Source organism: Salarias fasciatus, chromosome 19, assembly GCF_902148845.1.
Source record: "Salarias fasciatus chromosome 19, fSalaFa1.1, whole genome shotgun sequence".
Classification (NCBI taxonomy): domain Eukaryota; kingdom Metazoa; phylum Chordata; class Actinopteri; order Blenniiformes; family Blenniidae; genus Salarias; species Salarias fasciatus.
This window is the reverse complement of record NC_043763.1, coordinates 21,092,614-21,120,311: the sequence shown is the minus strand read 5'-3', so window position 1 is coordinate 21,120,311 and position 27,698 is coordinate 21,092,614. Positions and strand designations below refer to the sequence as shown.

Below are 27,698 nucleotides of genomic sequence, written 5' to 3'. Positions count from 1 at the left end.
TGCCTGACTTGTGTTTTTTTTTTCTTTATTATTCTGTATTCAAAGCCTCATTGTTCTCTTTGTTGTAAAAATGAAAATTTAATATAAACTTAAAGATCAATCAGTGTAACTAATAAAGTTGTGGATGTATTCTGTAATGACTTAAAAAAAAAGTCAAATATATGATAAAAATTGTATTTTCTTTTCCCATTTTCTCTAACTTTTTCAGAGACGTGGTTGTTTTAGATTATTTTCTAGATTTGTAGTAAATGCAGACTTTCATATTTAAGAGAATTCCCAAAAAAACAAATTAACCACCAGATACATTCATTTACATGTAGTTTATTCCTTCTTGGATCACAGACGTGTTTCTGGTTCCTCTTTACCGTGGCAGCATTTACAAACTTCATTCAGTGTGACCACCTTCATGATGGTGCCATATTCAAACATACTGCAGCAGATCATCAGACACCATCAGACATTCAAATGTGAAATATTCACCGACATTTAAACTTTGTGCAACTTCAGGTAGAGTCACATTGGAAGCAAACACCTTTCAAAGGTCACCAGATTATTTGTCTTTATGATTGCACCGCTGACAGACGGGATTTGAGCTTTACCTTTACTTAAAGGATTGTGGAGAGTCAGACAACAAACTCACATGATCAAACATATATATATATGTTAAAGACATTAGTATTGCATCTCGCTTTGGACCAAGACATTCAGCAAAATATGCACTTGTACCACTAACTGCATTACAATTAATTTAAACGGATAAATTATTGCAAAATAAAAGCCTTTCTTTACAGTTTGTCTTCACATTTCAGCACTTCACAGATCCAGCTTGCTTAAAATAAAAATACTGCATTTTTTTTTTAGTAAAAAAAAATTAAAAAAAGAAACCCTGTCAGTTTCTGTGCATAAAGCTGAAATACAGATGTAAAAACACATTTAAACAGACGAATATGAGTGTTTTTTGAAGTAAAACAGTGCAGTTCATGGCTGACTTCGGCCCTTTAATTGGAGCGCTATCATGCCGTTGGACATCAGGAGCATTTGTAGTGGTACGGCAGCGGTGGGAGAGCCGCCGGGTTCAGGTCGCGGATGATCTTGTTGAGGCTGGAGATCTTCTCCTCCAGCAGGTAGTTCTTCTTCTCTGCGATCTTCTGCCGCTGCTCGGTGATCTCCAGAGCCTTCAGCAGCTGGGAGTTCTCCACGTACAGATCTTTGATCAGAACATCTGATTTTCCATTCTTGTGCAGCTGGAAGAAGAAAAAAACAAATCAAGAGAAAAGTTGACTTGTGGGCATTTATTTCCGATGTGGGAAGCCATGTTGGCAAAACTGTAACTCTGGTATGGAATAGCAGCCAATTATGCAATAATTTTGGCCATTTTAAATGTATTCAAGCCATTAAGACAACACCTTGGTAGTAGTGTAAGTGGTTACTTGAGCCTTCGTGGTTATTTCAAAAATGATTTTATAAATTATGTCATTAAAGAGCATTTTAACTGACATTTTTCTAAGTGTAAACTGACCTGGTCTTTCAGCTGAGCGGCCTTCTCTCTGAGCAGCAGCTTGACGTTGTGCAGCGACAGTTCGATTTCTTTCATGCGCTCCTCCATCATCTTCATCTTCCTCTCTCTGTCGTCCTGGTGAGAAGAACGGCGACAACGTCACCAAACCACCAAGGCAGCGGCAAAAAAAATAATGACACTCTGAATTTTCACCAGACGAGCTGGTGCCAGTAAATGAAAAATGTGGAAGAAACAACACTGACATTTTGTTTTAAGCTAAATGTTTTATTCAACTTTGTGCATGGAATGACTTCTGATACATTTCTAAAGGAGATGGCCTGAAAAAATAAATAAAATATAAATACATATAAAATGATACTGTTCCAGACAACTCTACAAAAATAATTTACGGTATAAATAAAAATAAACCCTAAAAAGTTAAAATAAATAAATAAACCAAATAAAATACATTCAATTGGATACATGATGGAAAAGTCAGACTAAATGAAAACACACATTCAACAGGGACACATAAGACACAGTTCATGAGACTTCTATGAGAACTAAATACCAGATTAACATTCAAAGTGAACAGTTGTCAAAACAGACTTGTTTGAACAGTCATTGCTTAAGAAAAGCATAAACCAGCAGGTTTTCTTTGCTTCGGTTGTGCAACAGCAGCAACAAAAACAGGTCCAGAACACAAAAGTAACATCCGACACACGGCAGGTAGCTTCAGGAGATGTTTAACGCCACGTGGCGTCAGCATCAAAACACCGCAGGTTAAAGACGATCAAACAGCAGAGTCGCCTGACTTCATCAGTACCAGAGGGCTGATTGTTGGAAAAGGCTCAGAGGGCTGTCAGGCACTAACTCTACCTCCACTGAGACCGTAAGGCAAACCGTCACGCCAGATTTAGCCTCCGAGGATGCACGTGAAACGGCGGCTCAGAGGGGTCTCCGCGATGCAAAACAGACACAAATGCAAAAACAACAACAAATAGGTACAAAAGCAGCGATGGGAGAGTGTGTGTTGGGCTGAATTAGTGGATGAGGAGGATTAGCATCACTACTCACTAACATACTGTCTTGCATTTGTGTTGCAGGTTTTGTATTCAAGTGTTCCACTTTTGTATCTGCTGTGTCTTGTGCGCTTGTATTGTGGCTTTTGCACTGAGTATTAGTTTTCACATTTCCTGTAGCTTTTGCAGCTTTGTTATGACTGCTGCATCTGCACTGTACCTTTTGTACCTGTGCTGTGATGATTACATTTATGTGTTGTGGCTTTGGTATCTGTGCTGCTTCTTTTGTATTTAGTTGAAATTTGTGTTCACTGTAAGATATGCTTTAGTGTTTTGGGTCTTTTTCGCGGTGAGGTAGTGTTTGCACCCGGTCGTGTGGCGTATGCATGTCTGTGTTGCTGCTTTTGTATCCTTTGTCACGTCAAAGTTGTCTTCTGACTTCAGTATATCTGTTTTTATTGTCTTGAGTTGCGTCTTTTAAGATCTGCATTGTGGCTTCTGCACTTGTGTGTCAGCTTTTGTATTCATGGTGTTGGGCTTGTATTTGTTCCATTATTTCACGCCTGTCACTGCCTTTGCATTTGAGTCGCTGTTTGTACGTTTGCGTTGTTTGTGCTGTGTTGACCCCTCTGGCCACTGTAACATACCCTGTCATCACAGAAATATATTTAAAAAAAAAAAAGTCCAACAGCTACTCCTACAAAAGACATTAAAATGTTCTCTGATCAGAACAGAGAATTTGATGACAAAAAAAACGTAGTTTGTCCAGTTCAAACCATAGATGTTAAATTCCTCACAGAGCGTTTGACAGTTTCTCAGTAGCATGAAAATCCCATTGGGAAAAAAGAAAAGCTCTTGCTGTGTTTTCCTGCCACCTTGCAGCAGTCGAACACGTTCACAGCTTCGCGCCTTTTCAATCAGGCACCACATTTGCTCACAGTCTCCTATAAGGATGCAGAAAGTGAAAGCAGGTTTATGGGTCGGCGTTTTTCACTCCAAACAGAGCCGAGGAAAAGCAGAGTGCAAGGAGGTGTTAAGAGCAGGCGGGGGAAAGACGCCGAGGTTACAATCCGCCGATCCGCCGGTAGCTGTCTGCGTGAGCCGCCCGCTGCTCCGGCATCGGCATCGGCCCCTGGAGAGAGAAGGCAGGCACACTTGACCAGAGCTCCACCCTCTCCTCTGATCCTACACACCTACACAGGCTGGCCAGGTAAGGGCTGGATGAACAGTAAATCAGCTACAACAGGGCCAAATACAATCCGGTCTCACCTCATCTGAGCCTCACCAGTTGGAAGTTAACCCATAAATACAAGAGCTGATCATAGAACAAGCTCATGGTTGAAGAATTAGGCTGGAAATATCATAATACTCTCAAATTGTTGTTTGCCCTTTACTGTATTTAGCACCAAGAGATTCTCATTGAATTATTTCACCTCACATAAAAAGTAAAGAGGTACTTTATATATAATTTTATTGCAAAACACCTACAGAATATCCACAGTGCCTACTGTTAATATAAAAATGACATTTACTGGAATGTCTGCTGGAAACGGGTGAAGGTTTGTGCAACATGAAGGTGACAGATGGAAAGAGGCAGCAGGACCACACCCAGACGATCACGCCACTGTGACTACTCCAGTCCCGAGGTGGAAAATCAAATAAGGACAGCAATAAAGAACAGACACACACACACACACACACAAACACAGGCCGGCACCACAAACTAAATACCAAACCCCAAAAGTAAACGCTACGCGTGTGACATGAGCACAGACAGGTGTTGAGGCGGATTTGTGACGAGCACCAAACACAAGGAGCACTGCACGTTTCTCACACCAAGGAAGCAGTGCAAACTAAAAAAAAACAAGGAAAAGCATAACGAAATGACACTCAGCTCAGGTGTTCTGGAAATCTATTTCCAAAAGGTAAATCTTTTGTTTTTCTTGAATGCATTTCACTCAAATCTACAGACACAACAGACAATAAACAATTCAGCACCTGAGCTGAGTGATTGAGTATTTCTATTTCCACAACTTTTACGTAAGATATACTCTTTATATTTTAGAAAATCAACAGTAATTTCATTCTTTGTTGAAAGTCTCTACATTTTCAATTGGGAATTTCACATCTGGTTCATACAACCAACACATTTTAGCTGCACAAAAAAAAGAAAAAAAAACCTACGACAGGGAAACATTCATTCATTGAGAGCAGGGGTGTTAAACACATTTCAGTTCAGAGGTCACATACAGCCCAGGTTCATCTGGAGTGGGCTGAACCAGTAAAATAGTACCATAATAACCTTTAAATTGAAAATTTTAAGTTTATCTTTGCTGTGGTGCAGAGTCTACGTGATAAAAATGTTAAAACCAAACCACTGCAACCTCAAATGACTACAATCTCAACTTAAAGCCAATTTTAACGATAATACAGTGAAATGCCAAAAAACTCCACGACTCTAAAGAAATGTGTTAAAAAAATAAATAATATGAACATTTTTTAAAATTCGCTTGGCGGCTTGGTGGGCCAGACTGAAGTAGCTTGTGGTCTGGTTTTGGCCCACGGGCCATAGGTTTGACACCCCTGATTCACAGAGTTGGTGTAATGATGAAAATACCAACATTGTGATGGCAGAAACCATGATATGACAACAAACAGTCATGGTACTGAGAGGAAAGTGGTGGAAAATGAATGTAATGCCGGTTTCTGTAATAAGCTCTCTAGTTTAAAGGAAACTGCAAAAGAGCCTTTTTCTTTTATCTACTGGATAAACTTTCATTGTAGATTCAAACAGATCTTCTGTTGAGAGAGGTTCAGACTGGACCGTACCTGCAGGTTGTCTGGATCGTCGCCGCGGTGCTGTCCGCGGGGGACCCTGTGAGGCGATGGGGGCAGAAGTCCACCGAAGTGGGACTGAAACGCCTGAAAGAAAAGACAAACTCAGCGGGAAAAGGCCTCTGATTGTGAAGAAAAGAGACAAACTGGTGGCACGGCCAACCTCGAACAGGTGAGAGGACATTCGAGACATTTGGGCCTTGAGCGCCTCGTTCTCCTGCTGAAGGGTTTCCAGGTCTGGTTGTCTCTGCCCGGCCTCACAGCTCTGAAAACAAAGCTCACGCTGTTACAACCAGCAGCTTGGTTTGAAAGCGACACTTGCGATATTGACATGTTCACCTTGATAAGCTGTAATTGCTTTGTAACACTCATGAAACACACACATGAAATACACTCATTTATACTCAGACAGTACTATAGCAGCACATTTTAAGACAATTAAGTCAGAGGATGTTGTTAGTTTGCTCATTAGGCTACTGGGGATATTATCAAGAGGTTGCAATGTTAAGTTGCTTTGCTTCTGGAGGCTATAAGGTGGTTGACTGAAGTGTTCGCAGCTGTTCTGCAGGTATGAGGAGCTCAGTATATGTTTACGCTACTTAAATAACTGAAGATATATTTTCAGTTTCAGATGGAATTAGCTTGAGATGAACAGAAATATAAATTTTCAGTTGTGACAACTGGCTCTGCCCGCTTTATTCAAAGCAGAAACTAAAAAACAATAAAAACTTACAGAAATAATAATAAAAAAACAAACAAACAAACAAACTGCATATTTGGGAGAACAAATGGTATCAAGCGTTCAAATATGTTTCTACCTTGTTGAGCTCCCGCTGCGCTTCCAGCTCCTGCTTCAGAGCGATGTTCTCCTGCTCCAGCGTCTTCAGCAGAGAGGACGGACTCTGCTGCTTGTGCTGCTTCAGGGACATGATGGTAGCATCCAGCTGACGGGCCTGCAGGCACAGCACAACAAGCCTCACACACTCGTACCAGCGGGGGGGAAAACAGGGACACCGATTACCAGTGTCTTTTAAAGTTCATGCAAGGATCCTAAAAGTCTCGGGGCACCTTCTCTCTGGACTGGGCGAGCTCGTCTTTGATGCTGCGCACCTCGGCCTGCAGCCTGTCGTTCTCCTGCCTCAGCAGCAGCTGCTCCTGCTCCATCAGCCGCGACATCTCGTCCCTGTACAGCCTCTTGCTCTGATTCTGCAGCCCGCTCGAATGCAAGGCCATCTCCAGGACGTGGTTCTGATGTGAACAGAAGGCAGACGTCAACACTCCCCGTTCTCACTCCGCTGCTGCACAAGTCTGATAAACGCCAAAAAGGAAAGACGTCAGACCTTGTCGTTGGAGTTCTGCAGCTGTTTTTGCAGCACTGTGACTTCATGTTTGAGCGAATCCTTCTCCTGCTGCACGACGCGCAGGTCCGACTTCAGACGAGCGCTCTGACGGTTCACACACTCCTGACTTTCATCTGCCAACTTCACATGGAGAGAAAAACAAAGTGCATTTAACCCCAAACTGTGTTGTTCATTTCTGAAGAGCAAGAATTTACAGTTACAGCTTTAAAAAGGTGTGATTCCTTTATTCCACCCGATGTTTGTTTTTTTAATTCGTCTCTTTAGTTGCTTTTGCATTTTTAATCGTATGTCAAGAATGCATCCCTGATTGTTTTTAGAATTTGTTGATTATTTACACATATACTGTATGTGAAGTAAATATGTAAAATCTAAAGTCAAACTTAAAGTCAAAAACATCAATGAGTGAAAATCAGTACTTTTACTAGTAGATGTAGCATTAGTATTATACAAGAGCATCAGAAGCAGAAGTAAAGTTCCTATTTTGTCCACTGGGGGCAGATTAGAGTCGCAGTTGTCATCCTGCTTCTTGTTGAGACCAGTTGTTCCCATATTATGTTTGTGAAATGGTTTGTTTTTAATTTTGCGGGGCAGACAGACGTCGCTAGACGGAGTTTCTGAAGATGCTCACCTTCTCTCTGGACTCAGAGAGCTGCTTTGACAGCTGGATGTTCCTCTCCTCCAGCTGAGCAGTGTCCTCCAGAGCTTTGGTCAGCTCTGCCTCCAGAGCAGACACACAAGCTGCCAGCTAACACAGAGCAACCACCGGTTAACTACCTGCTACGACTACCACCACCGCCACAATAAACCCGTCCGACGTCGACAGCTGCTCACCTTGTTTCTCTCCTCGGCGGGAAACAGCCCCCTCCTCTCGCCGTCGTCCGTCAGCTCGTTCAGTTGCCGTCGCAGACTCTCCACGTCAGAAAGGTTTCGGGCGCTGTTCTCCAACTGCATCCGGTTTTCGTCACGGAGCTGCTGGTTCTGCAAGCGCAGCTCTGAAATCTGCAGGGAAAAAGGGGTTAAATTAAAAACGTCTCGCCTGAATGAGCACGATGCTGTAATAACGAGATAGTTTCTTACCTGTTTCCTGAAGGTTTCGGCTGCCTTCTGAGATTCAAACTTCTCTTTATTCAAGTTCTCCAAAGTTTGCCTGCATTTCAACAACAGAAATAAAACTCTGTGTGTGTGTGTGAAGGAGTCACAAAGCTCAACAGAAAGATCAAGTTGAGCGCTTCTTCATTCAGGGAACTTAAACAAAACCAGCAGTTTAACAGCCATGGAGCTGATTCCCTTCCTAATGTTCCACAGTTCAACATGAGTTTCTCAGTACTTTAAAAGGAGTGTATGTTAAACATGCTTTTACAGCTTGATGGCTTTATATGATGAGTCACATTCAGCCACTGATGCACACAAACACTCAGGGTGAGATGGGAAGTGAACCTTCAACCTTTGGACTAGAAGATTATCTGCTCTATCAACACAACACTTTAGTAACGCACTGCCAGATATCTTACAAGCTGGTATTATCTGGGGACAATGGGCAGAAGCTCATATCGACAATGAAAAGGTTTTTGAAAGATACTTCTTCTTTCTGGCTTAGGACTTCTACAAAAGCATGAAAACTATAAAAATGGTAAAATCATAAATATATGAATCAGGTATGTGTTTTGTGCAGGCTGCTTTCTTCTGGCGTGAACCAATTGATTATGTGTGACCAATGCACTGGATGCTTTTCACAACACAATCATTCGAAAAGCTTCAATGGTTAAATGCATTGTGGCTTAAATTTGTTTCTTCTTACGTTAACTCCTCCTGGACCTCCTTCAAGTCCTCCACCTTCAGCGCAGCGATCCTCTGCCTTAGGACGACGTTTTCTTCAGCAAGACGGCTGGCTTCAGACCTGCAGGTCAATAGCACAGACTCAGGAGAGATCGCAACAGCAGACCCAACAACCCTGCAAAAACTCAAAATCCTAATGAAATGTCAAGCTAAACAAAAACAAAACAAAACAAAACAATAGATATTCATGAATTATATGAAGAAATTTCATTGTTCTCATAAAAGTTGTTCAAAAATGTTCATGACATTATCTTTTGAAAAAATGGAGATCAGTAAGTTGTGATAACAGTGAAGTCCTGCAGTTTCAGTTCAGCCTATAATTCAATCAGTAAAGTCAGAAATTGATTTCCCCTTTGCTCCGAGTCTGAAGCTCGTGTAAACACAGACATGAGGCCTGACGGCACGTTTTTGAGTTTTTGCAGCGTCGACTACAACTAGTGCACTTGGAGCAGATCTAGCATTAAAAACAGGAGTTAAGACTGCAGCTACGACGCCAGATATGGAATGATTGCAGACACTACATGGTGATCTACAAGGACCAAAGCAGCGGTTCACAATCTGAGGCATCGCACAAAGTGTTAAGGAGCGTTAGAATCACAGGTGAAACAGCAAGAACAACAGGAGTCCATCAAAGCAGGGAGGGTCGGGTTAGCGGAGGTCGCTGGAGACACGCAGGGTCGGGGGTTCTACTTCTCTCCACATTACCTATGAGCCTGTGTTGTTTGGTTTAAGGTCTGAGACTTGTCCTGCAGGTCCGTGATGGCTCGGCGGAGTTTGCTGTTGTGTTTCTCAAACTCCAGGCAGCAGTTCTCCAGGTGGGCCGCTGCAGGCGCCGTCACGGCCAGCTCGCCGTTTGGACCCGGGAACGCAGGGTTCTCCGAAACGGTCCCGTCCCGCCGCCCGAGCTTCGCGAACAGCTCTGACAGCTGGGCGTTTTCCTCTCTCATCCTCTGGACCTCGTCCACAAGGGAGACCCGCTCGTCTTGAGAGTCGCGGAACACATTCATTCGGCCTTCCAGGATCCAAACCCTCTTCTCAAGTTCCGCGTTTTGGTCCTTGAGTTTGGCATTTTCACACATGCAGTCTTCAAATCTAATCTGAAGAGCCGTCATTTTTAAGGCCTTTGTCTCCATCTCTCTGACGAGCTCCATCAGAAGCAGCATTTTCACTTTGAGGCTGTAGTTTTCCTCTAAAACCTGTTGGCCTGTTTTGATCTTTTCACTGTTATGAGCGAGCAGATGCTCCAGAATTTCACTCTTTTGCTGCAGCAAACAAACCTTCTCGTGTAGGAGGGCGTTCTCTTCGGTGGCGGAGGTGAACAGAGCTTGTAGCTTCAGGAGGGAGCGCTCTTCGCCGTCTGAATCCACACAATCATGCGCACGTCCACGCTTTATTTCTGTGGTTAAATGTTCGCATTCTGAAATGGAAGCAAGTGTTTTTCTACTGTCGTGAGAGTTATCTGGTAAACAGTCAACCTCAGGATCCTCCAGAGACCGCTCACCGGGGTCACCTGCCCCCTCCAGCGATAGCGGCTCAACCAAAACCTCATGACACGGCTCATCCTCCTGAAAAGAGCTCCCACAATCCACGGCGGCAGCGTCTCGAGGTTTGATCGTCTCGAGGATGACTTTATTCCCAGGGTCGGCGAACGCCTGGAGTGGCGAGAAGGGGTCCAGCTGCGTCTCCAAACCAAAGGCCTCACTTTCATCTCGGAAGCTGGGATGTTTTTCTGGGGGATCCGGGTTGCGGTTATCGCTGGGAGTTGATTCGCAGGTTTCATGATGAAGATAAGCGCGCCCGGGGCTCACCTCGAGCTGGTGGTCAGGAACAACATCGACATGGAGGTCGGGACGTTCATGAGAAACCGCAGCATGTTCAGGGTGGGAGTCACAAGTCTCAGTCCTCTCCGTCTGCAGAGCAGCGTCTTCTTGGTCGCCCTGCTCTGTTCGCTCGTCACTGGCAGCAGAACTAACTTCAGCATGGTCTTCATCGACATTTCCTCTCTGATCAGCATCATCACAAACTGCGGCAGTTTCCCCTTCACTTTCAATGTCATTTTTAGTGTGCAGCAGCCTTTCCATTGCATTCGAATCCATCACTTCTTCCATCTCAACTGTTTGTGAGGAATCTGGAACCTCTTCGAGCTGCAGGTCTTCCTCTGCTCTGAGCTCCTCACCATCAGACTCTGGACTTTCTTTTAATAATTTCTCAAGCAGTGATAGATTCTCCTGAAGCTCATCAATATTGTTTACATTTTCTCCATCACGTTCAGCCTGGGTGACACTTGGATCTGCAGACATTGAAATATCCTCTATTGGCATCTTATTCAATTCATCCTTCTCAACATTCCCTTCAGAGTCTGAAACGTCTGTCTCTGCTCTGAGCTCTTCTCCATCTATTTCTTGTAACATTTTCTCAAGAAGTGATAGATTCCCCTGAGGTTCGCTGCTCTCCTGCTCTGCTTCATCATGAACACATTCATCTTCATTTTCAGCATCTTCATCGACTGCTCGATTTCTTTCATCTTCATCTTGCTTCCGAGTTAAATCTGGCTCTCCAGACATGGAAACACTATCTTTGGTGTTGGATTTCATCTCATTTGATGAATTTAAATCTCCTTTGGGCTGCATCTCAAGTTCTTCAACCCTCATTTTCAGCACGTCTCTCTCCGCTTTCAGCTCTTCTACGTCTATCTCCTGAGCGCCTTTAAGCATTTCCTGAAGAACGGTCAGATTGTCCTGCAGCTCGTTCCTCTCCTGCTCAAAGTCTCCTGCGGCCTGCTTCAGGAGCATCTCCAGCTCTTCGATCTTCATCCTCAAATCGTCCCGCTCGGTTAACAGCTCTATCCTCTCAGCGATCTGCCTCTCGGAGAGGGAGAGGATTTCGCTGTATTTGGCCTCCAGCTCGGTGATGCTGTCCTGCAGCTCTGCTCTCTCCTGTTTAAAATCCTCCACCGTTTGATTCAGCAGGAGCTCCATCTGGAGGGTTTTGTCCTCCGACTGAACGAGGAGATCGTTCTTGGTTTCCAGGCTGCTCTGAAGCCTGTGGTGGAGGTCGTTCAGCTGCCTGCTCAGCTCGATCTCTTTAGTCTGGGCCTGACCGGCCGACTGCTCCACCTCATTCTGCAGCTGCTTGTTCTCCAACGTCAGCGCCTCCATTTCTTCACGGTGGAAGGTTTCGAGCTCCCGTCGTTCTTCGGCCCACTCGAGATTCAGCCTCTCTCTCTCCCGCTCCAGGCCATCCTCCGTCGCCTTCCTTTGCCGGTCGAGGCTCTGGAGAGCTTTCTGCAGCTGCTCTTCCCAGCGGGTCTGCTGAGCTTTGTGGCCATCAGAGAGAGCTCTCAGCTCACTCTGGTAGTGCTGCTCGAGCTTTAAAACATCAGCTTGGAATCGCTCTGCAACAGATTCCTGATCGCCCGAGAAACGGTTTTCCACTTCTCTGATTCTCTGGTTGAAGCTCATCTCGACTTCCCTCCTGCACATGGTTATTCAATGTTGGTTACACAAACAGCACCGAACATTTATTCATATTAGGTAAAAAAAATCCTCAAGAAAAACAAAAGCCTCAGTATAGAAGCAAATTAATCTATTTTCATAATATAATTGAAAATGCATTTTTTTTAAGTCAAAGACAAAAGAAAAAACAAATGGATTCTTATTTGTAACACCTGTGTTCAATATGCAGTAGCTAAATCTATGATTATTTTTTTCCCTGTAGAAGAACATTCTGTGTTGAAGGGATTTCAGTTCAGAAATGACAAATTAATATATTTGTATTGAAAACGTATCTGAAACTGCATGATGCCACAGGCAGCAATGCAGCCCAAAAGCATGATGATGCCTCCACTATGTCGGGCAGCTGAACTGTTCTGCATAACTTTTTTGGTGTGATAATCATTAAAAAAGAAAAAAAAACAAAAAAAACACTGCTTTGCTTTACTCTGTCAAAAAAACCTTTTTGTGCTTTATTTTCGTTAACACACAACAAGCTGAACACAATCTTTTGTTTTGAGTTAATCAAACTATTAAGTGGTCACAAAATAGGTGCAATTAACTGACAACGTTGGATTTTTCATCCAGATGCACAGAATAAAGAAAAGAAAATGTTCCATTTTCATTCATTTGTGAGGATGGTGTACATTTTGTTTCTTAAACCTCAGAGTCACTGACATCTCTGAAGTTCAGGAGCAAAATGATGGAAACAATAAAGCGGTGAAACCCACCTCTCCTGGGCGATGTCGTCTCGCAGTTTGTCCAGCGTGGCGCTCAGCGCGTCCCTCTCCTCGGCGTGCTTCGCTCTCAGCTCTCTCACGGCCTCTCGGTGACGCTCCTCCAGCAGCTCCTTCTCCTCCGCTATCAGCCTCTCCGCCCTCTTCTCCTCCTCCTCTCTCTCGGTCTCCAGCTTTTCCCTCTCCTCATTCAGCCTGTCCTGGATCATCCCTTCGTAGTCCTCCTCCAGCTGAAGCCTCTCCTCCTCCCACTCCTCCCTCAGCTTCTTCTCCCTCTGCTCAAACTGCAGCCGCTCCTCTTGTAGCCTGTCGAGCAGGGCCTCCTGATGCTGCTCCTGCAGCCGAGCTCGCTCCTGCTCCCACTGCTCCTTCAGCCTGCTCTCCTTCTCCTCCTGGTCCCTCACCAGCCTCAGCATCTCCTCCTCCAGCAGCACCTGCAGAGACTCGCTGTTCTGCTCGTCCAGCTGAGCCCTCTCCTTCTGCCACTGCTCCGTCAGACTCTTCACCACTTCGTCGCGCTCCTCATCAAACCTCAACTTCAGCTCTTCCAGTTTCAGTTCGTGGTTCTGTTGTAACGCCTTCTTCTCTTTTTCCCAATCTTCTGACAAGCTCCGCTCTAACCTGACCCTCTCCTGCTGAAACTCCTTCCTCTCCTCTGCCAGTCTGGCTTCCAGCAGCTGTGCGTGTTCGTCTTTTAGGCTCCTAACCTCGGCGATGTGAGTCTCTCTCAGCTTCTCCATCTCAGAGTGAAGATCTTCGTCCGTCTCTGCATGCTGTGCCTCCAGAGCCTTCAGCTGCTCCTCCAGGTCTGCGGTGGAGTGGTGGGCCTCCAGCAGCTGCTGTCTGAGGCTCGCCACCTCCTCCTCCTGCAGGTTCTCCAGCTCCTCCCTCTCCTCCGCCTGCCGACGCTCCAGGCGTCTCTGCTCCTGCTCGGCCTGATCCAGCTGGCTCTGGAGCTCCTCAGCGTGGGTCTGGACGCTGGCCATCTCCTCCTGCAGAGCCTGGAACTCCTGCTGGTACTGGAGGGACAAGGCGGCTTTCTGGTCCTCGTGAGTCGACCTCTGCTTTTCTACCATCTTCTCGAATTCACTGATCTGGTAGAGGGTGAAGTCTGATTAGCTCACTTTTTCTGACAACACAGTGCTGCAGTTTGATTACACCCTAAAAAATAATAATGGCTCCACTGGACTCACCTTGCTTTCCAGCTGGTTTCGTAGATCCTCCATCTCCTGGAGGTGCTGCTCCTTCAGCTGCTCCAGCATCATCTCTGCTTCCAGGCTCATGCTGAAGGGCTGGACCTCCTCCGAGCCGATGCCTGCGGTCAGAAGAACAAATGAGGTCAGTAACGAGCCCCCCGGCGACGGCATGTCTGAAGCGTTCTTTAAACCCACCGGGGTCGGACTCCATGCCGGGACTTTTACTCTCCAGCTCCTCGGAGAGAGGCTTCTGGCAGGACTGATGAGCTCGACCCAGACTGTGGAACTCCTGCAACTCAGACTGCAGCTCGTCGATACGATCCTGCAGCTCCTGCACACACACACACACACACAAAACAAAAAAACAGACACTCATTTGGTGTATGGAAACTTTGGAAGACCTTTTTTTAAATTAATTCTATGCAGAACAGCACAGCTATACTACTGTATATAATGTAATATAACAGAGGAGGTACCATCATACTTTTAAGCTGCATTGCTGCCTATGTTATCAGATAGGATGTAATTACAGAGACATTCTGTAAGTGTCACTATCTAAATAAATACTTTAACACAACGGTAGATTTCAGACATGCATTTTCAATAATTAAGTCGTACTTCTGCTGTTTTGTTACTAATAACATCATTAAACGTGTGACTATTTCTTACACATTCCTGCATCATTAAAATGTAAAAGTCTGAGAAAACTAGTAGAAAGAATGAAGACTTTTTTGTGATTTCGCCACAGTTACCCTGCACTGTGCTTCGTATCCGCTGCGGAGCTGCTTGATCCGTTCTTCTTGGAGAAGGAAGTCTGCACTACCGGGGTCCAGGTCGCCAAACTGCAAGAAAACAGGAGTTTGGAGTTTATTTACATGGAACCCAGAATGCAAAAAGACCAATGTGAGCTAAACAGACAGAACACAAACACAGAAAGAACCGAGAAAATGTGTTTTTAGTCATGGAAACAAACAGTCAAAGCAGTATTTATGGAAGCTTTTGTTGTGTAATGCCATAAAAACTCCCAGTACCTTATCTTTCATAATGTTGTCTAAATTTGTCTGGAGTTTGGAAATTTGACTTTGGGCTTCCACAAGCTTTTCATTGCTGTCCAGCAACTCCATTTCCAGACGTCTGCTCTCCTGAAAGCACACAAAATTTGAAAACCTGTTACATTCTGTTTACATGTTTTGCTGAACTATTTGCCTGCACTAACACGTGTGAAACGTCCTCAAAAACTAACCAAACGCAATCACAGTAAGTTCAGCACCTTCACTGAGATGGAGAGATGTTCTCGGAGGAAAGATTCGTCTTCTCGGATTTTCTTGATCTCCGTCTCCAGCTCCTCGCGCTGCAGGCCCGCCTGCTGCTGGATCTGGTCCATCTCCTTCATCAGCTCTGATCGCACCGCGGCCAGCTTCTCTTTGTGCTCCTGCTCAAGCTTCCTGCAGAGATTATACACGAAAAAACAATCTCAGATTTCAATCTCTAAAATCTTCACGAATCATGAAGCCTCAGCATGCTGAAGGGCTTTAGTCAGTCAATGTCTCTTAAATGTCTCAAAATGAAAGAATAAATATGTAAGAAAGAGAAACAGGTATACTATGAAGGATCATTTACCTGAGATTGAGGCTGTTCTTGTGCTCCATTGCAGAGTGATGCTCATCCACCTCAGTCGCAAACTGCGTTTTCAGCCTCTCTGCTTTTTCAAGGTCTGATCGGATTTTCTCTTTCTCCCTGATTTCTCGGTCCACACGCTCTCTGGCCAGAACAACACACATATGAAGGCACAATAAACGCACATCAACGAGGGTTTTGGCATGAAGTTAGTGAGTTTGCTTACAGGAGATATCTGATCTCAGCTTTGAAGCTGGCCAGAGCCGCCAGGTGAACCCCGTTCTTCGTAACAAGCAGCTCATTTTCGAGCGCCGTGGTGAGATCTCCAAGACTCAGCTTCCCATCAAGGTCAAAATTCAAAGCCTGCAGAACATTCAATAATACAAACAATATATCAATGACACACACACTCCTATACCAAGAGATGAATAACTGATGATTGTTTTTTCCTATTTATCTGGATTTAGGATAATTTCCACTTAAACGTTTTATTAATGTAAGTTATTGTTGTTTAATTGGACTTTAAATACTTGACTTACTTGAATCTTTTTAAATTGAATTAATTTTTTCTGAAAAAAATCTTGTTTTTTTTCTTTCTCATCTACAATCTTCGCTGTAGTACCTGCAGGATCTCAGCACTGTTTTCCACTCCCTCCTCTATCCAGGCATCCAGGATGTATTCGGCTGGAGTGAAACCGCTGCCGTCATCAAGGGTGGAGAACAGACGCATGCCGATGGAGCCGGTCAAAGCCGAGGGCGTGGCTATCCTCCGGCCTCCCTCGTCGAAGGGCTACGGGAGGAAAAGACCATATTTACAACAACTACAACAATGATGATCACTGTGAAATCAACAAACATCACGCAGAAGGTCACGCCCTCTCATGCATGGAGCAAAGAAACATGTGAGTCACGCCATCTGGCCTTGTTTGGGTGGAGCGAGGCCTTGGAAATAGACGCAGAACGCGGTAACCTGGCAGGGAACAGTAAACACACGGCGTACCTGAGTGGAGTGGAGCCGTTTCAGCTGTCTGTAGGGAGTGGAGGCAGATGGCGTCGGCGGTTTGTTTTGGTTTACAACCCTGGAAACAAAGTCTTCAACGTTCATGGCTCCGTCAGCGGTGAGACTCAGGAGAACATCGCCATTTATCTGGAAATCAGAGGCGGAGTAGTTTTTAGTGTTTGTGGCCACTCTGCTGCCTTACAGTGCCTTGACGTTTGTTTATTTCTGGAAAACAATGGAAACATGTTTAAAAAATAACTGAAGAGTGATTTTATAGATCAATTAATAATTGTAATTTAGACTTAGGCAATTTTTTTAAATGGTAAACAAACATCACTTCAGTAAACACACCCAGGTGGTAAAAGCAGTTCAACAAACCTCCAGGCCCAAATGTTCACAGAGAGCGAGCAGTTCGGCGTGTCCGGCACGTCCGGCACATCCGTCCCACGATATCGACAGCTCCTCGCAGGCTTCGCGCAGTCGTTCCTGCAAGTGGGGCGACAGGGGGGCGACGGATCCCCGCGGCGTGCTCGGCTCGTCGGGGTTCCACAGATGCATCTGACCTGCACAGGCAAAGGCAAGGATCCTTAACGTGTGAGGAGGAGTCCTGAAAGCAGCAAGGCCTCTGGACTGAGTGGAAGACAGACTCACCTTCAGCTTCATACTCCTCTGTTCCCTCGTCGTAACCGTTCCAGCGCTGCCAGATGAAGAGCACAGACAGGAAATTAAAGACGTTTTTGACTTCAGCCTATTCAGATGCATCTGATTTAAATAACCACAGAACAGCCGGACTGGGAGAACAATAATCACGGACATCCACTCCTCCCACTCTCCCCGTCTCGTGTGCGTGTGTGTCAGCTGTGTGTTTAAACATGTTTTTAAATTAGCTGAGGCCAGGTCTGCAAACAAGAGAGGTGGTTGGGGGTCGTTCACAGTCTAAAAACAAAGAATGTAACTTTTGTGCAGGCACGGGTCTTCACAGAGATTCATTCAGAACAAAGAAAAAAAAAATATCCCAGCAGAGACACTTTTCTCTGTTTTCTCTTCTCTAAACAGCTTTTTTAGAGTGCTGGGCTTTTTTTGTGTGTTAAACATTATAAATTATAATAATATAATATTATGTTAATGGCTATTCCGGGAAGTGTGCACATTTGAGGATTTTTTCATTTAGAAAAATCATATAAGCTGGTTCATTTTAAGCTTTTAGTTTGTTCTAAAGTAGGGTAATTGAGGAGCTCGACCCCGCAGTGGCTGCTCCATTGTTTGGGGAGCTGGCAGTGAGGGAATGAAGAGCAGATGGGATTCTGTGAGTGGCGTTTTGATACATGGAGCGTAGGCATCCTGGAGGGAGGGGGCAGCAGGCCTTATTGTTCTTCTGTCACATAGCTACACCTCCTCCTCCCTCTCCACCCTCCACCCCTCACGTAGAGTCCTTCAGACCCAGACCCAGACCCATCTGCTGGTCCCTAAAGGCCGGACGCCGTCGCATTGTGGCGGCTCAGATTAGTCAACACAGAGACACACTTCAGAGGGGCGGAGTCCAGGACAATGCTCCGAATATCAACACGTCCAGCCGGGCTCAAGCTGAACTGACCATCATTATGCCGTTTACGCTGAACAATTGGAGGCTTTTCTTTGTTGCAGCTCGTGTGGCTGCAGCACTGAAATTCATCCTGGAAGGAATCTCCATCAGTGTGAGACGTCAACTGAAGAACCTACTGAACAAACAGTCGGACTTTCACTCCAATCCTGTTGCTGCAGTCAGGAATTAACATGTGTATTTCCTATAATCAAAACTCCTTGAATGTTCAGGACATCTACACAATTTCACAATGCCCAGAAAGTAAACAAATAGAGCTTCGTATCCACACACCAGTCAATATAGAGGCATCAAAAACATCTGCGGTACGGCGAGATGCTCCAGCGTGTCACATGTTCATAACATGAGAGTCTCAGAGTCAAAAATCACACGGTGTAACAAGATATTGAAAGATTTTATGCTGATCGCACATTCTTGTCATGAAAGCAATATAAATCTAGGCGTCCTAGAAATTTTGAATTGATCCAAAAATTGCCAGCTTTAGTAATATGAGTTAAGCTCGTTGGTGTAAAACACAAATACTGAACACACTTTATATAATATATTCAAACAACACTTATACACCACTGGCATAGAAGCAACTTGGGGGTTTAGTAAGTTGTCAAAGGGCACCAGACGCATCCACAGGTTGAGGGAATCAAACCACCACAATCGTAAATAGAAGACAATGAGGACCCACTGAGCCCCCCATGTAGTAGTTTAATGTATTTCAGTCAAAATGCCGTTTACATCTCAATGCTACAGCAGTAACATTTTACATGTGAGATGGAAACCTGTAGATTTACACTGTCTGATCATTCATTATACATAATGGCAGGTTTAATGGGGTCTTAGGCTTTAAAACTAATCAGCTATTAGGTTTTGTCTTCTAATCTGACTAAAGGAGTGGCCCCCCCAGTGAGAATATAAGGAAACTCGGTTACTGTAAAAATTGAAGGTTAAGCTTTTATTTTAATCTTTACTCTTTGCGTAAGTTTATCTTGTGGACCGGAGTGAACTCCAACTCCATGTTCATCTTACCACAAATCATATCTTAATGCTTCCAGCTTTCCCAGGAGTTCTTAAACCACTACAATGTGTTCTTTGTATGTGGCGAGAACTCATACCTTAAAGCGCTTTGCTTATACAACCACTCTAAAGTCTACATTGAACACTGAGACTTTATGCAGCGCTACAGAAACACACCGCTTAGGTGCTCATTAAGCAAAGGCTTATCGAGCAGTAATTATGTCCACAGTGTTATTTACAGACAGTACTGAGTTGTTAGGTAACGAACAAGGGCCTGGTGCATCCTGAGTCGGAGCACATGTGTTTTACACTTCGGGACCTGTGTTGGACCAGCGCTACGCTGAGCTAAGCAGATTAGCCGTGAATAACGCTGCGCTTGGCCACTGCTGCCAGGGATGCCATGCAGTGGGGTTACATGCAAGGAAAGGAGGCGATAAGAATGGCATCCGAGCGTCTGGAGGTTCAGAGTGACGGCAGGAGGGAGGGGGTGGGGTGGGGTGGGGTGGGGTGGGGTGGGGGGGTCATCGGCCGTTTACCTCACGCTTCCTGGGAACGGCTGAGTCACAGTTGTCCTCCAAATCCTTCTCACTGGCTGAGTTTCTGCTGGAGGCGTCAGACGAGTCCGGCACGGGCTCCAGGTACTCCGGCGTGGAGCGGCGGCCGTAGCGCTTGCTGCCTTTCACAAACTTTGGTTGGATCTCGGGAGATTCTGTGAAGACAAAAAAAAAAAAAAAAAAAAGCCTCAGATATTTTTAACACACCTAAAAATAGGCTGCAGTGATGTGATTGCTGGGTCACACAGTGGAGTGGTGGTTCACACCTTCGCCTCACGTTTAGAAGCTCTGGAAGCATTTTTGGCTGAAGTTTGCATGTTTTAACTCTGGGTTTAAGTTTTGCCAATAGGTGTGACTGTGTTTCTCTCTGTGGTTGCCCTCTGACCAGGCTGCAGAAAGGAGAACTCTTGAACGGACATTAAAATAAACCACAGTGACTAACTATCGCCTGAGCCTTCAAAAGCTACTTCTACTAAAATAGCCACTTCTCTAAAATTACACCCGGCCGAACGCCACCGATGGAAGAGTCACGTGTTCCGATGTGTTTGAGTTAAACATGAAACTAAAGGTCAGCGGATGAAAATCAACTCCCTACCTGCTGAGGCATAAATATTGACAGTGGACCCTGCACTTCATTGACTGCAGATTGAGATCTCAGTCTGCGGCTCATTGTTACAAAATATTGTGTCGTCCAAACCTGCACAACGACCAGCTAAGTCACGATGGTGCAAAGAGTTCAGCTGGCAGTTAATGGGCTTTGAGCCGAGCTCCTGATTTCCACCATGTCGATTTACAGCTGAATCAGCAGGAAGGTTGCTCCACTTACTGGACTCGTGCCACCGTCTACGCTCCAGTGATCCTGGTAAACGGAAAAACATCACAACATGGAGAATTTACCTGGTTCAGGTGAAGGCTGCGTCTCCTCCGGAGGCGGCTCCACCGTCGATGACAAAACCAGGATCAGCGCATTCTTGAACTGGTCAAAGTCGACCTGCAACAAGTTAGAAGAAAGGATTTAGCTACATTTTTGTACTAATGTAAAAGAAGAGGGTTCCTAAAAATACAAAATGACAATTTGAAACAATGGAACTGTAGTGAAGCAGACAAAACAAAGGTGGAGGAAGAGTTTCAAAAGCAACATTAGAAAGAAAATGGTAACAATTGGGGATATTCAAGTAATAAATTCACTCAGTGGATAAAAAGGTAATAGAACAAGACAATCGTTGAGTGAAAAACGATGTAAAAATAGATAGTGGACAAAACAAAAAAGGTATTGAGTAAATAAAAGTAAAAGAGTGGAAGGGTAAAAAAGGTAATCAAGTAAAAAACTAAACAATTCAGGATCTCAAAACAGAAAATAAGTGAAAACAATAAAAAAATGACAAATGTCATAAAATTAACTGAAAAAATTAAATTTAAATTGAAGTATAAACAAAATACAGGCTTATACAAATTAATACTAAACAAAGAGCAAAGAAAATTTTACATTTCTTTTAAAAAATGTAATTATATCAAACATAGAAGCTGTAATTTAGTTTTTTCCTAATATATTTACTTGTGCTGCAGCATATCAGTGTAGATTCAACACACTTTTATTTGCCACATTAGAGACAAAACGCCCCAAAAATTTTATAAAGGACAAATAAGCAAAGGAAAGGATGAAGGGAAAGAAAGATATTACATGGATGTGAGAAGGTTTTTAAGGAGGTGAACAAAAAGCCTGCGAGCTTTATCTCCTCAGTGAAGGTCAATGAGTCCTGATAGAAGAAGCTCGTCACCTTTACATTTTTCAGATGTGTGTGCTGACTCAAGCATTTCTGTCATATCAGGGTGAATCGGCCTCAGGCTGCTCCTCTGGAACATTCCATGTGTGAAATACTTATATATTAAAAAAAAAAAAAAAAAAGAGCAATAACACTGGATTTGTGTGACGGAGCGGAATTCCCAGCGTGCCGGGTGGAGGAGGGTTCCAGGGAGGTCACACTTCAAGAATCAACAGCTGCTAACCCTGAATATGCTGATTTTCTTTGTGTTTTTTTTTTTTTTTTTCGGCTGGCGGCTGCAGGTTGGCGGGGGAGGGACGGCCACTTTTTCTAGTCCGCTGGCCCTTGTGCTGAAATTCACCCCCCACACGCAAAACAATGGGCACCCGTCTGCTCACACACTTCCATACAAACAAAACTTTGGGCTAAAGCGTGGAGGTTGAGCAGTCTGGACACACTCATTTTTTGACATGGAGATGGAAGCATGAAGCTGGAGGGGAACTGGCTGAGCGACACAGACATGCTGAGGGGCGTTCGTCCTTGATGTGCCCTGTGACGAGAAAATGAAGCACTCTTCAAGAAATGTGTGCGTTTGCGGTGATTAGCCAGCTCAGTTGTCTTGACGACAGACATCTGGGATCGGGCTGATCAGGGGCGAGCAGACCTGAAGGAGATCAACGAAGGCATCTAATGCTTCAACTGTTGTGCACATCAGAGCAGGGACAACTAACAACCCTGTCAAAGCAGATTCAGATACACAATGCTGCAAAAAGAAAGTTTAGCAACAATGCTTACTGCAGCAAAAACAAGCAACTATCCAGTCATAAGCTCAAGTCATCTTAAGGTTCTTACAGACTGTGAGATATCTGTTGCCTTTTAACATTATTAGCAGCTATACCGACTGACACTCATTCCACAAACTTGGGTGCATCAGCCAATGTGACAACACAATGTCACCCTCCATTCAATCAGAAAAAAAACAATTAAGCATGCCAATGCACTAGAATAGGAAAGTCTTCCAGGCATGGGTGCCTGAAAGAAATACAGGAGGCACAAAATGATTCAAGCCATTCTTGTTGAAGTGTTTATAAGCTTCCTCTAGAATATGAACAAGAGTTTTACCTGATCTGAAAAGTAGATCCTTGTGTGTCAAACCGTTTGTGACATTTCACACTGATTTTTGGATCACAATACCACAACATAAGAATTGTCCTTATGGGATAAAATCCACATGCTCATCCCACAAATGCATGTTCCTTATAAGTATGCCATAACTTGAAAAGGAAGTAAACAGACTTTCCATGGATATCAGATTCGTTTCCAAGAGGCATGCACTGAAAACAGTTTTCCAGACTGTTTTGTTTTAATGTGTGCTGTGCTGGAGTAGAAACCAATCAACAAAGCACACACACAATGCAACAAACATACATTTTTCTAATAAAATGTGGCTCATAAAGAGCAAAAATACTCAGAAATACATGCATACATGTAAATATAAATCCAGCTCATTGCACTGTGTGCCTTTGGAGAAAATACAAAGGTTAAACAGGAAAATCAAGAAATCAAACAGTCTGGGAAAGGAATAGACTGACCCTGGAGGTGAGCTGGTCCTGGTTCTGCAGCAGAGCATGGAGCAGGGCCGGTGTGGCATCGTCCAGGTGCAAGGACTGGCAGAGTTCGGACAGCTCCTCAGCGCTCAGAGAGCCGCAGCCGCTGGCGTCAAAACTGTTGAAAAGTTCCTTTAGACGCTCCTCGTACTGGTCCTGCTCCTGGCCGTCACCCATCCCACAGGACAGCAGCCGGCCCTGAGGAAAGCAACAACGAAAAATTATTCCAGACCAGGACCAGAAAGACCCAGAATGGAGGCATCCTGTCCAGTTCCTGAGGGTTCTGGTGTACGATCTCTGAAATGAATATTTACCATTTAGGAGTATCACAAGATTAACACTCTTTTTTTGTTCATTACAAATATGTTTACATACTGATGAACACAAACACTTAATTCATGTAAATACACCATATTTTCCATGACGTTTAAGATCAACTGTCAACACAGGGTGACACATCAGATAACAGCAGAACAAACAGACACGTGGAACAAAATGTATTTACTCTAAAGTTAATGAGGTGCATATAAACTGTACTCACAAACTGAGTGGAAGCATCCACTTCAACAGCATGGGTTCCTAACTGCACCTTCATCTGAGAGCGTGGCTCATAGACTGAGCCGTCAGCGCATCGCTACAGCGGCATTTGTGGCCGAGGCTTTGGTTAATCCAATTACGACGATTAGACAATCGGGTAAATTCACAGACGCGACCAAGTCTGACACAGAGCAAGAGTCTATTTTAATGCTTCTGGCTGCTGATGTTTCATTCAGACTAAGATAGAGGAGGAGGACTGGAAATGTGCAAACACACGTCTATAAATAGAAGACAGAAATACCGTAGAGCAGGTAAAATCTGGTGATCGCCTTTGACTTTTACTTTCAATTTCTGAGATGAAGTGGCGGGTAGAGGGTAAAACTATCAATTATTTTCTCAAAACACACATTTTAAGGAGGGAAAACGGAAAGGTGTGGAAATTGAAGGCTATAGTAGATATACATATCAAACCCAAAGCATCTAACTGGTTAGTAAAACTTTCTCAGTAGTAACTGTTCCATGTGAATCCAAACATTGCTGTGCACAATGTGGCTCAATCTCTGTGAGGAAGGGGTTCATTCTCCTTTAGAATGCCCTGATTTGGACACACTGTTCATATTCGAGCCAATGGTGAAGGCCAAGGACAACAGGGTGGCACTGAACCAAGTGGAGCAAGAAGCCAGAGACTAATTAAGAAGGTTACAGCGAGTACAGCGCCAACATTCACTGGCTGGCAGCATCAGTTACACACACACACAAACACACACCGGCCACGTTTTTGTTCTTTCAGCGGGGATGCAGCTTTCTGTAATTGAAAGATAATGAATGGGTCATGACATGTCCAAAAACAGAACAAAGGTAGCTTATCCTTTGTTTTTGTTTTTTTTTTTTATGTAATGAAATCACTCAGATATGAAGATCTTTGCCAAAAAGCTTCAGAGATAAATGTCAGCTGAATATTAACTCCGAAAAACAATCATACTCTCATCCCAAACATATTTTTGTGACGTGCTACTTGTGTACCAACTCAACTCAAAGTTAACTAACTTGCCTCGGCCTGTCTGGTCTTACAATACAAGCTTTCACCACCAGATGGTGTATTGAGTCACACGCATAAAATGGTACAAAGAAAAAAAAAACCAATGGCTCAAGCTACACACAGTCTAGATGAAAAGCAGGTAAACAATACATACTAGATGATCCAATCAGGACCACTTCAACTACCAACCAAAAAGAAGGAACAGACAGGTACACTACAATCCAAAGTATAGCAGAGGTGTGACATAAATGTGACACTTAAAGCAGATTGTAGGAGCAACTGTACATTTATTTATCTATGCTACACTGTGTATTGGCTGCCAATTGACAGACTATATCAATGGAGGAACTTTTTTTTTTGCTGGGCAGGAAAAAGAAAACTGTTTTTGACCTCTGAAGTGGAAAAAACACAGACATTTGTCAAATACGAGAGATTGGGTTTACTGGATACAGTAAGTTTAGATGTTAATAAAGGAAAAAGCTGTTCCTTTGGAAATTCTGATTGACTTTTCATTTATTCGACACACCAATAACGTGGTATAATATCTCAGTTGCTTCATTGCTGTCATTGGTTGATCTCTACAGATTTCATAGGTTTTCATCTCTTTCTATTTCATTGGTACATCTGACTTTACTGAATGTTTCTTGCTTCTGCAAGCAGTTTCCTTTCAGCTTAACCAGACCCATGTCATTATCTCATCTGTGTGAGACCTGAGGATCTGAATTAAGAGCGTGGCACTACATCTAATGAGCTGAAGCTTCTCTGTTTGGAAGTATTTGTGTTAATAATAATGAGCGAGGTTGTGCTGCCTGACCCTTTGCTCTTCCAGCTGCTTTCTGGGAGCTCATCAAGCGCCTGGCCAGGTGTCCCCCACACTCCTCACCCGGGGTCCCTATTCACCACGGACAATAGGCTTTCCACAAAAACCACATCAGTATTCTACATCTGCACATATCAGCTGAAAACTAATGGCTCAGCAGTCAGTCAGATTTTCTCAAGCTACAATATTCTACAAGTTTACAAAGAAACCAGACTAAAATAAGAAACTAAACTAATAAGAGTTGGAAAAGTCGCCCCAAAATCTCTGTCATGATTGGATTTTCGAAACAATTGCTGCACATCTTGCGTTTGTTATCACTCAGACTGTTTGCTTTCTGCAAACGGCCAATGAGCCAATTATCCTGGTGGTTCCTCCGCTCAGCTCGGTCACAGTGGCTCAAACAGGCTTCACTGGCTCAACAGCTGCTGCGACCAAAGATTCACACTAGCGCAGATCACAAGAAGAAGGTTAATCCTAACATCGGCCAAGCTTTCGCTGGTAATACTGTTAATTATCGCCAGCAGATGTCAGTCAGAAAAATTGAGACGGTCAAAACTGTTTTTGAAACACTGGCTGCATCATTTTTCTATAGAGCATTCCTCTACACGTCTGCAGTCTCAGTGCTATTCACATTCCCCAAAATGGTCTAGAGGTTTGCACATCTTGTTGCAAATAATGAAATAAACAAATTACAAAACAATAAAGTGAATTCATTCAGTAGGAACAGCTTTTTAAATATAGACCTGCACACAGATGCATTATGTTATGTCTACAGCTGTCTATGTCAGTGTCCCGAAATCTGAAATATGTGAGAAGTATAAAATACTGCAAGAGATGCTTATCAGGCGGCATCTTTCATCTAAACAGGCAATTTCCAGGAAACAATCTAAATAAACAATGTAAACTTCCTGGATGCTTGAAGAGAGGTCACTGGGATCCAAACTTAAAACGAACGAGATGACAACAAAGAAGAAAATCTCATCAGTGTAATCTCTAATCACAATTACTTCCCGCCTTTGTTTTTCCACAGAATCCCCCACAAAGATGAAATCTAAGAAAGGTTGTGATCCCCCGTTATGTCTGATTGCTCAGTATTTTACAGTGAAGTACTGAGACTATCTGGACCAGATGATACAGTTGATGTCAGCATGTTATGATTTTCCCTTTAAAAAAGTGCAGATCTGATCTTGAAAACCTCAGACTGGACAACATCGAGGACCTCGAGGTTGTCAACCACTGATCCAAATGTTTTTACTTCAACTGAATTATTGTTTTTTTTTTTTTTTTTTTTATGATAACAACTACAATAAAACCAAAAAACTTCTCCCTCCTTCGTGGATTAATTACATTTAAACAGATTACATTCTGAAAATAAATGTATTCTCTTTATCATCTGTGTCTTCCTTAACTTTTTTCTTTCTTAAACTCAAGCTGAGTGTTGTAGCTGGTACTTAATAGTATAAAATACCATGTTGCAGTGGGATTATGTCTCTAGAATCTGTTCAGAACTTGTTGGAAAAGGAAATGATCTCACACGAAGATCTGCTAAGAGTTTAACCACAAAGCTTTAAATGGACATTGTATTGACATTAAGTATTGTAAATAAAACTGTATATTTCCAATACACCTCTTGCATACAGAGTTTAAGTGATTGAACAGTTGCTGTGGTGACATTTTATCAGATTACACATTGAGACACTTTAAAATGCTTGAGATGTAAGATAAGTATGTGATTTTAAGTATTCGTGTTGCAAAATCTTGTAATTTACAGATACTTTCTGAAATATGATCTGCCGGAAATACTAACAAACCTGTTACTGATTACTACTGGAGAGTTTAAAAACAACTTTTTTTTTAAAGTAAAAGTCGCTCTGAGCTGCTAAAACAAGAAGCAGGAACAGGCGAGGTGAACCGAGGAGAGGAAACATTTACTAACTCAAAGTGAAACTCACCAAAAACTGCAAACTTCTCCGACAGTCGGCTCCTTGTCCAACTGAGAGCTGCAGATTTTTTTTTTTCCTCAATGCGTCTCTAAAACAAACTTCTCAGCATTTCTCCAGCTCTGTTTGTCCTCTCGGGTGAATCAACAGCTCCTCTGCCTGAAGCCGCTACTCTGCCCGGGTCTTTCCTTCCCAGATCCCCGCTCTTGTGGCGCTTTGTGTCCTCTGGTGGCTCAT

At 43.6% G+C, this 27,698-nt stretch overlaps 1 protein-coding gene across 3 annotated transcripts; it reads right to left on the bottom strand.

Moving 5' to 3' along the window:
• Positions 1 to 339: 339 nt before the first annotated feature.
• Positions 340 to 27,698, bottom strand: nin (ninein (GSK3B interacting protein)). Of its 3 annotated transcripts, XM_030117233.1 has the most exons (28): positions 23,111 to 23,318; positions 20,653 to 20,746; positions 19,738 to 19,910; positions 17,245 to 17,290; positions 16,972 to 17,156; positions 16,594 to 16,740; positions 16,216 to 16,383; positions 15,820 to 15,956; positions 15,597 to 15,737; positions 15,247 to 15,421; positions 15,008 to 15,118; positions 14,729 to 14,818; positions 14,172 to 14,307; positions 13,974 to 14,095; positions 12,775 to 13,874; positions 10,938 to 12,026; positions 9,258 to 10,355; positions 8,515 to 8,613; positions 7,794 to 7,863; positions 7,548 to 7,715; positions 7,345 to 7,461; positions 6,696 to 6,836; positions 6,424 to 6,603; positions 6,174 to 6,308; positions 5,519 to 5,620; positions 5,350 to 5,442; positions 1,520 to 1,633; positions 340 to 1,244 (listed from the first exon to the last, which is right to left on the bottom strand). In XM_030117233.1, the coding sequence occupies exons 1-28, from the start codon at positions 23,300 to 23,302 to the stop codon at positions 1,029 to 1,031; spliced, it is 6,639 nt and encodes a 2,212-aa protein (XP_029973093.1). In that variant the 5' UTR covers positions 23,303 to 23,318; the 3' UTR covers positions 340 to 1,028. The 3 variants fall into 3 exon arrangements, with proteins under 3 accessions (XP_029973093.1, XP_029973091.1, XP_029973092.1); XM_030117231.1 differs by lacking the exons at positions 9,258 to 10,355; positions 10,938 to 12,026 and adding an exon at positions 27,474 to 27,698 and having other exon boundaries at positions 23,111 to 23,323; XM_030117232.1 differs by lacking the exons at positions 7,345 to 7,461; positions 9,258 to 10,355; positions 10,938 to 12,026 and adding an exon at positions 27,474 to 27,698 and having other exon boundaries at positions 23,111 to 23,323.

Coding starts and splice junctions, on each gene's coding strand:
- nin (XM_030117233.1), bottom strand. CDS start 23,302: ATGGGTGACGGCCAGGAGCAGGACCAGTACGAGGAGCGTCTAAAGGAA. Junction 10,356..10,937: donor CAAGAAATAGATGGAGAAGA/GCTCAGAGCAGA, acceptor GCTCGAGGTGAG/CCCCGGGCGCGCTTATCTTC. Junction 1,245..1,519: donor CCGCTCAGCTGAAAGACCAG/GTCAGTTTACAC, acceptor TTCTTCTTCCAG/CTGCACAAGAATGGAAAATC.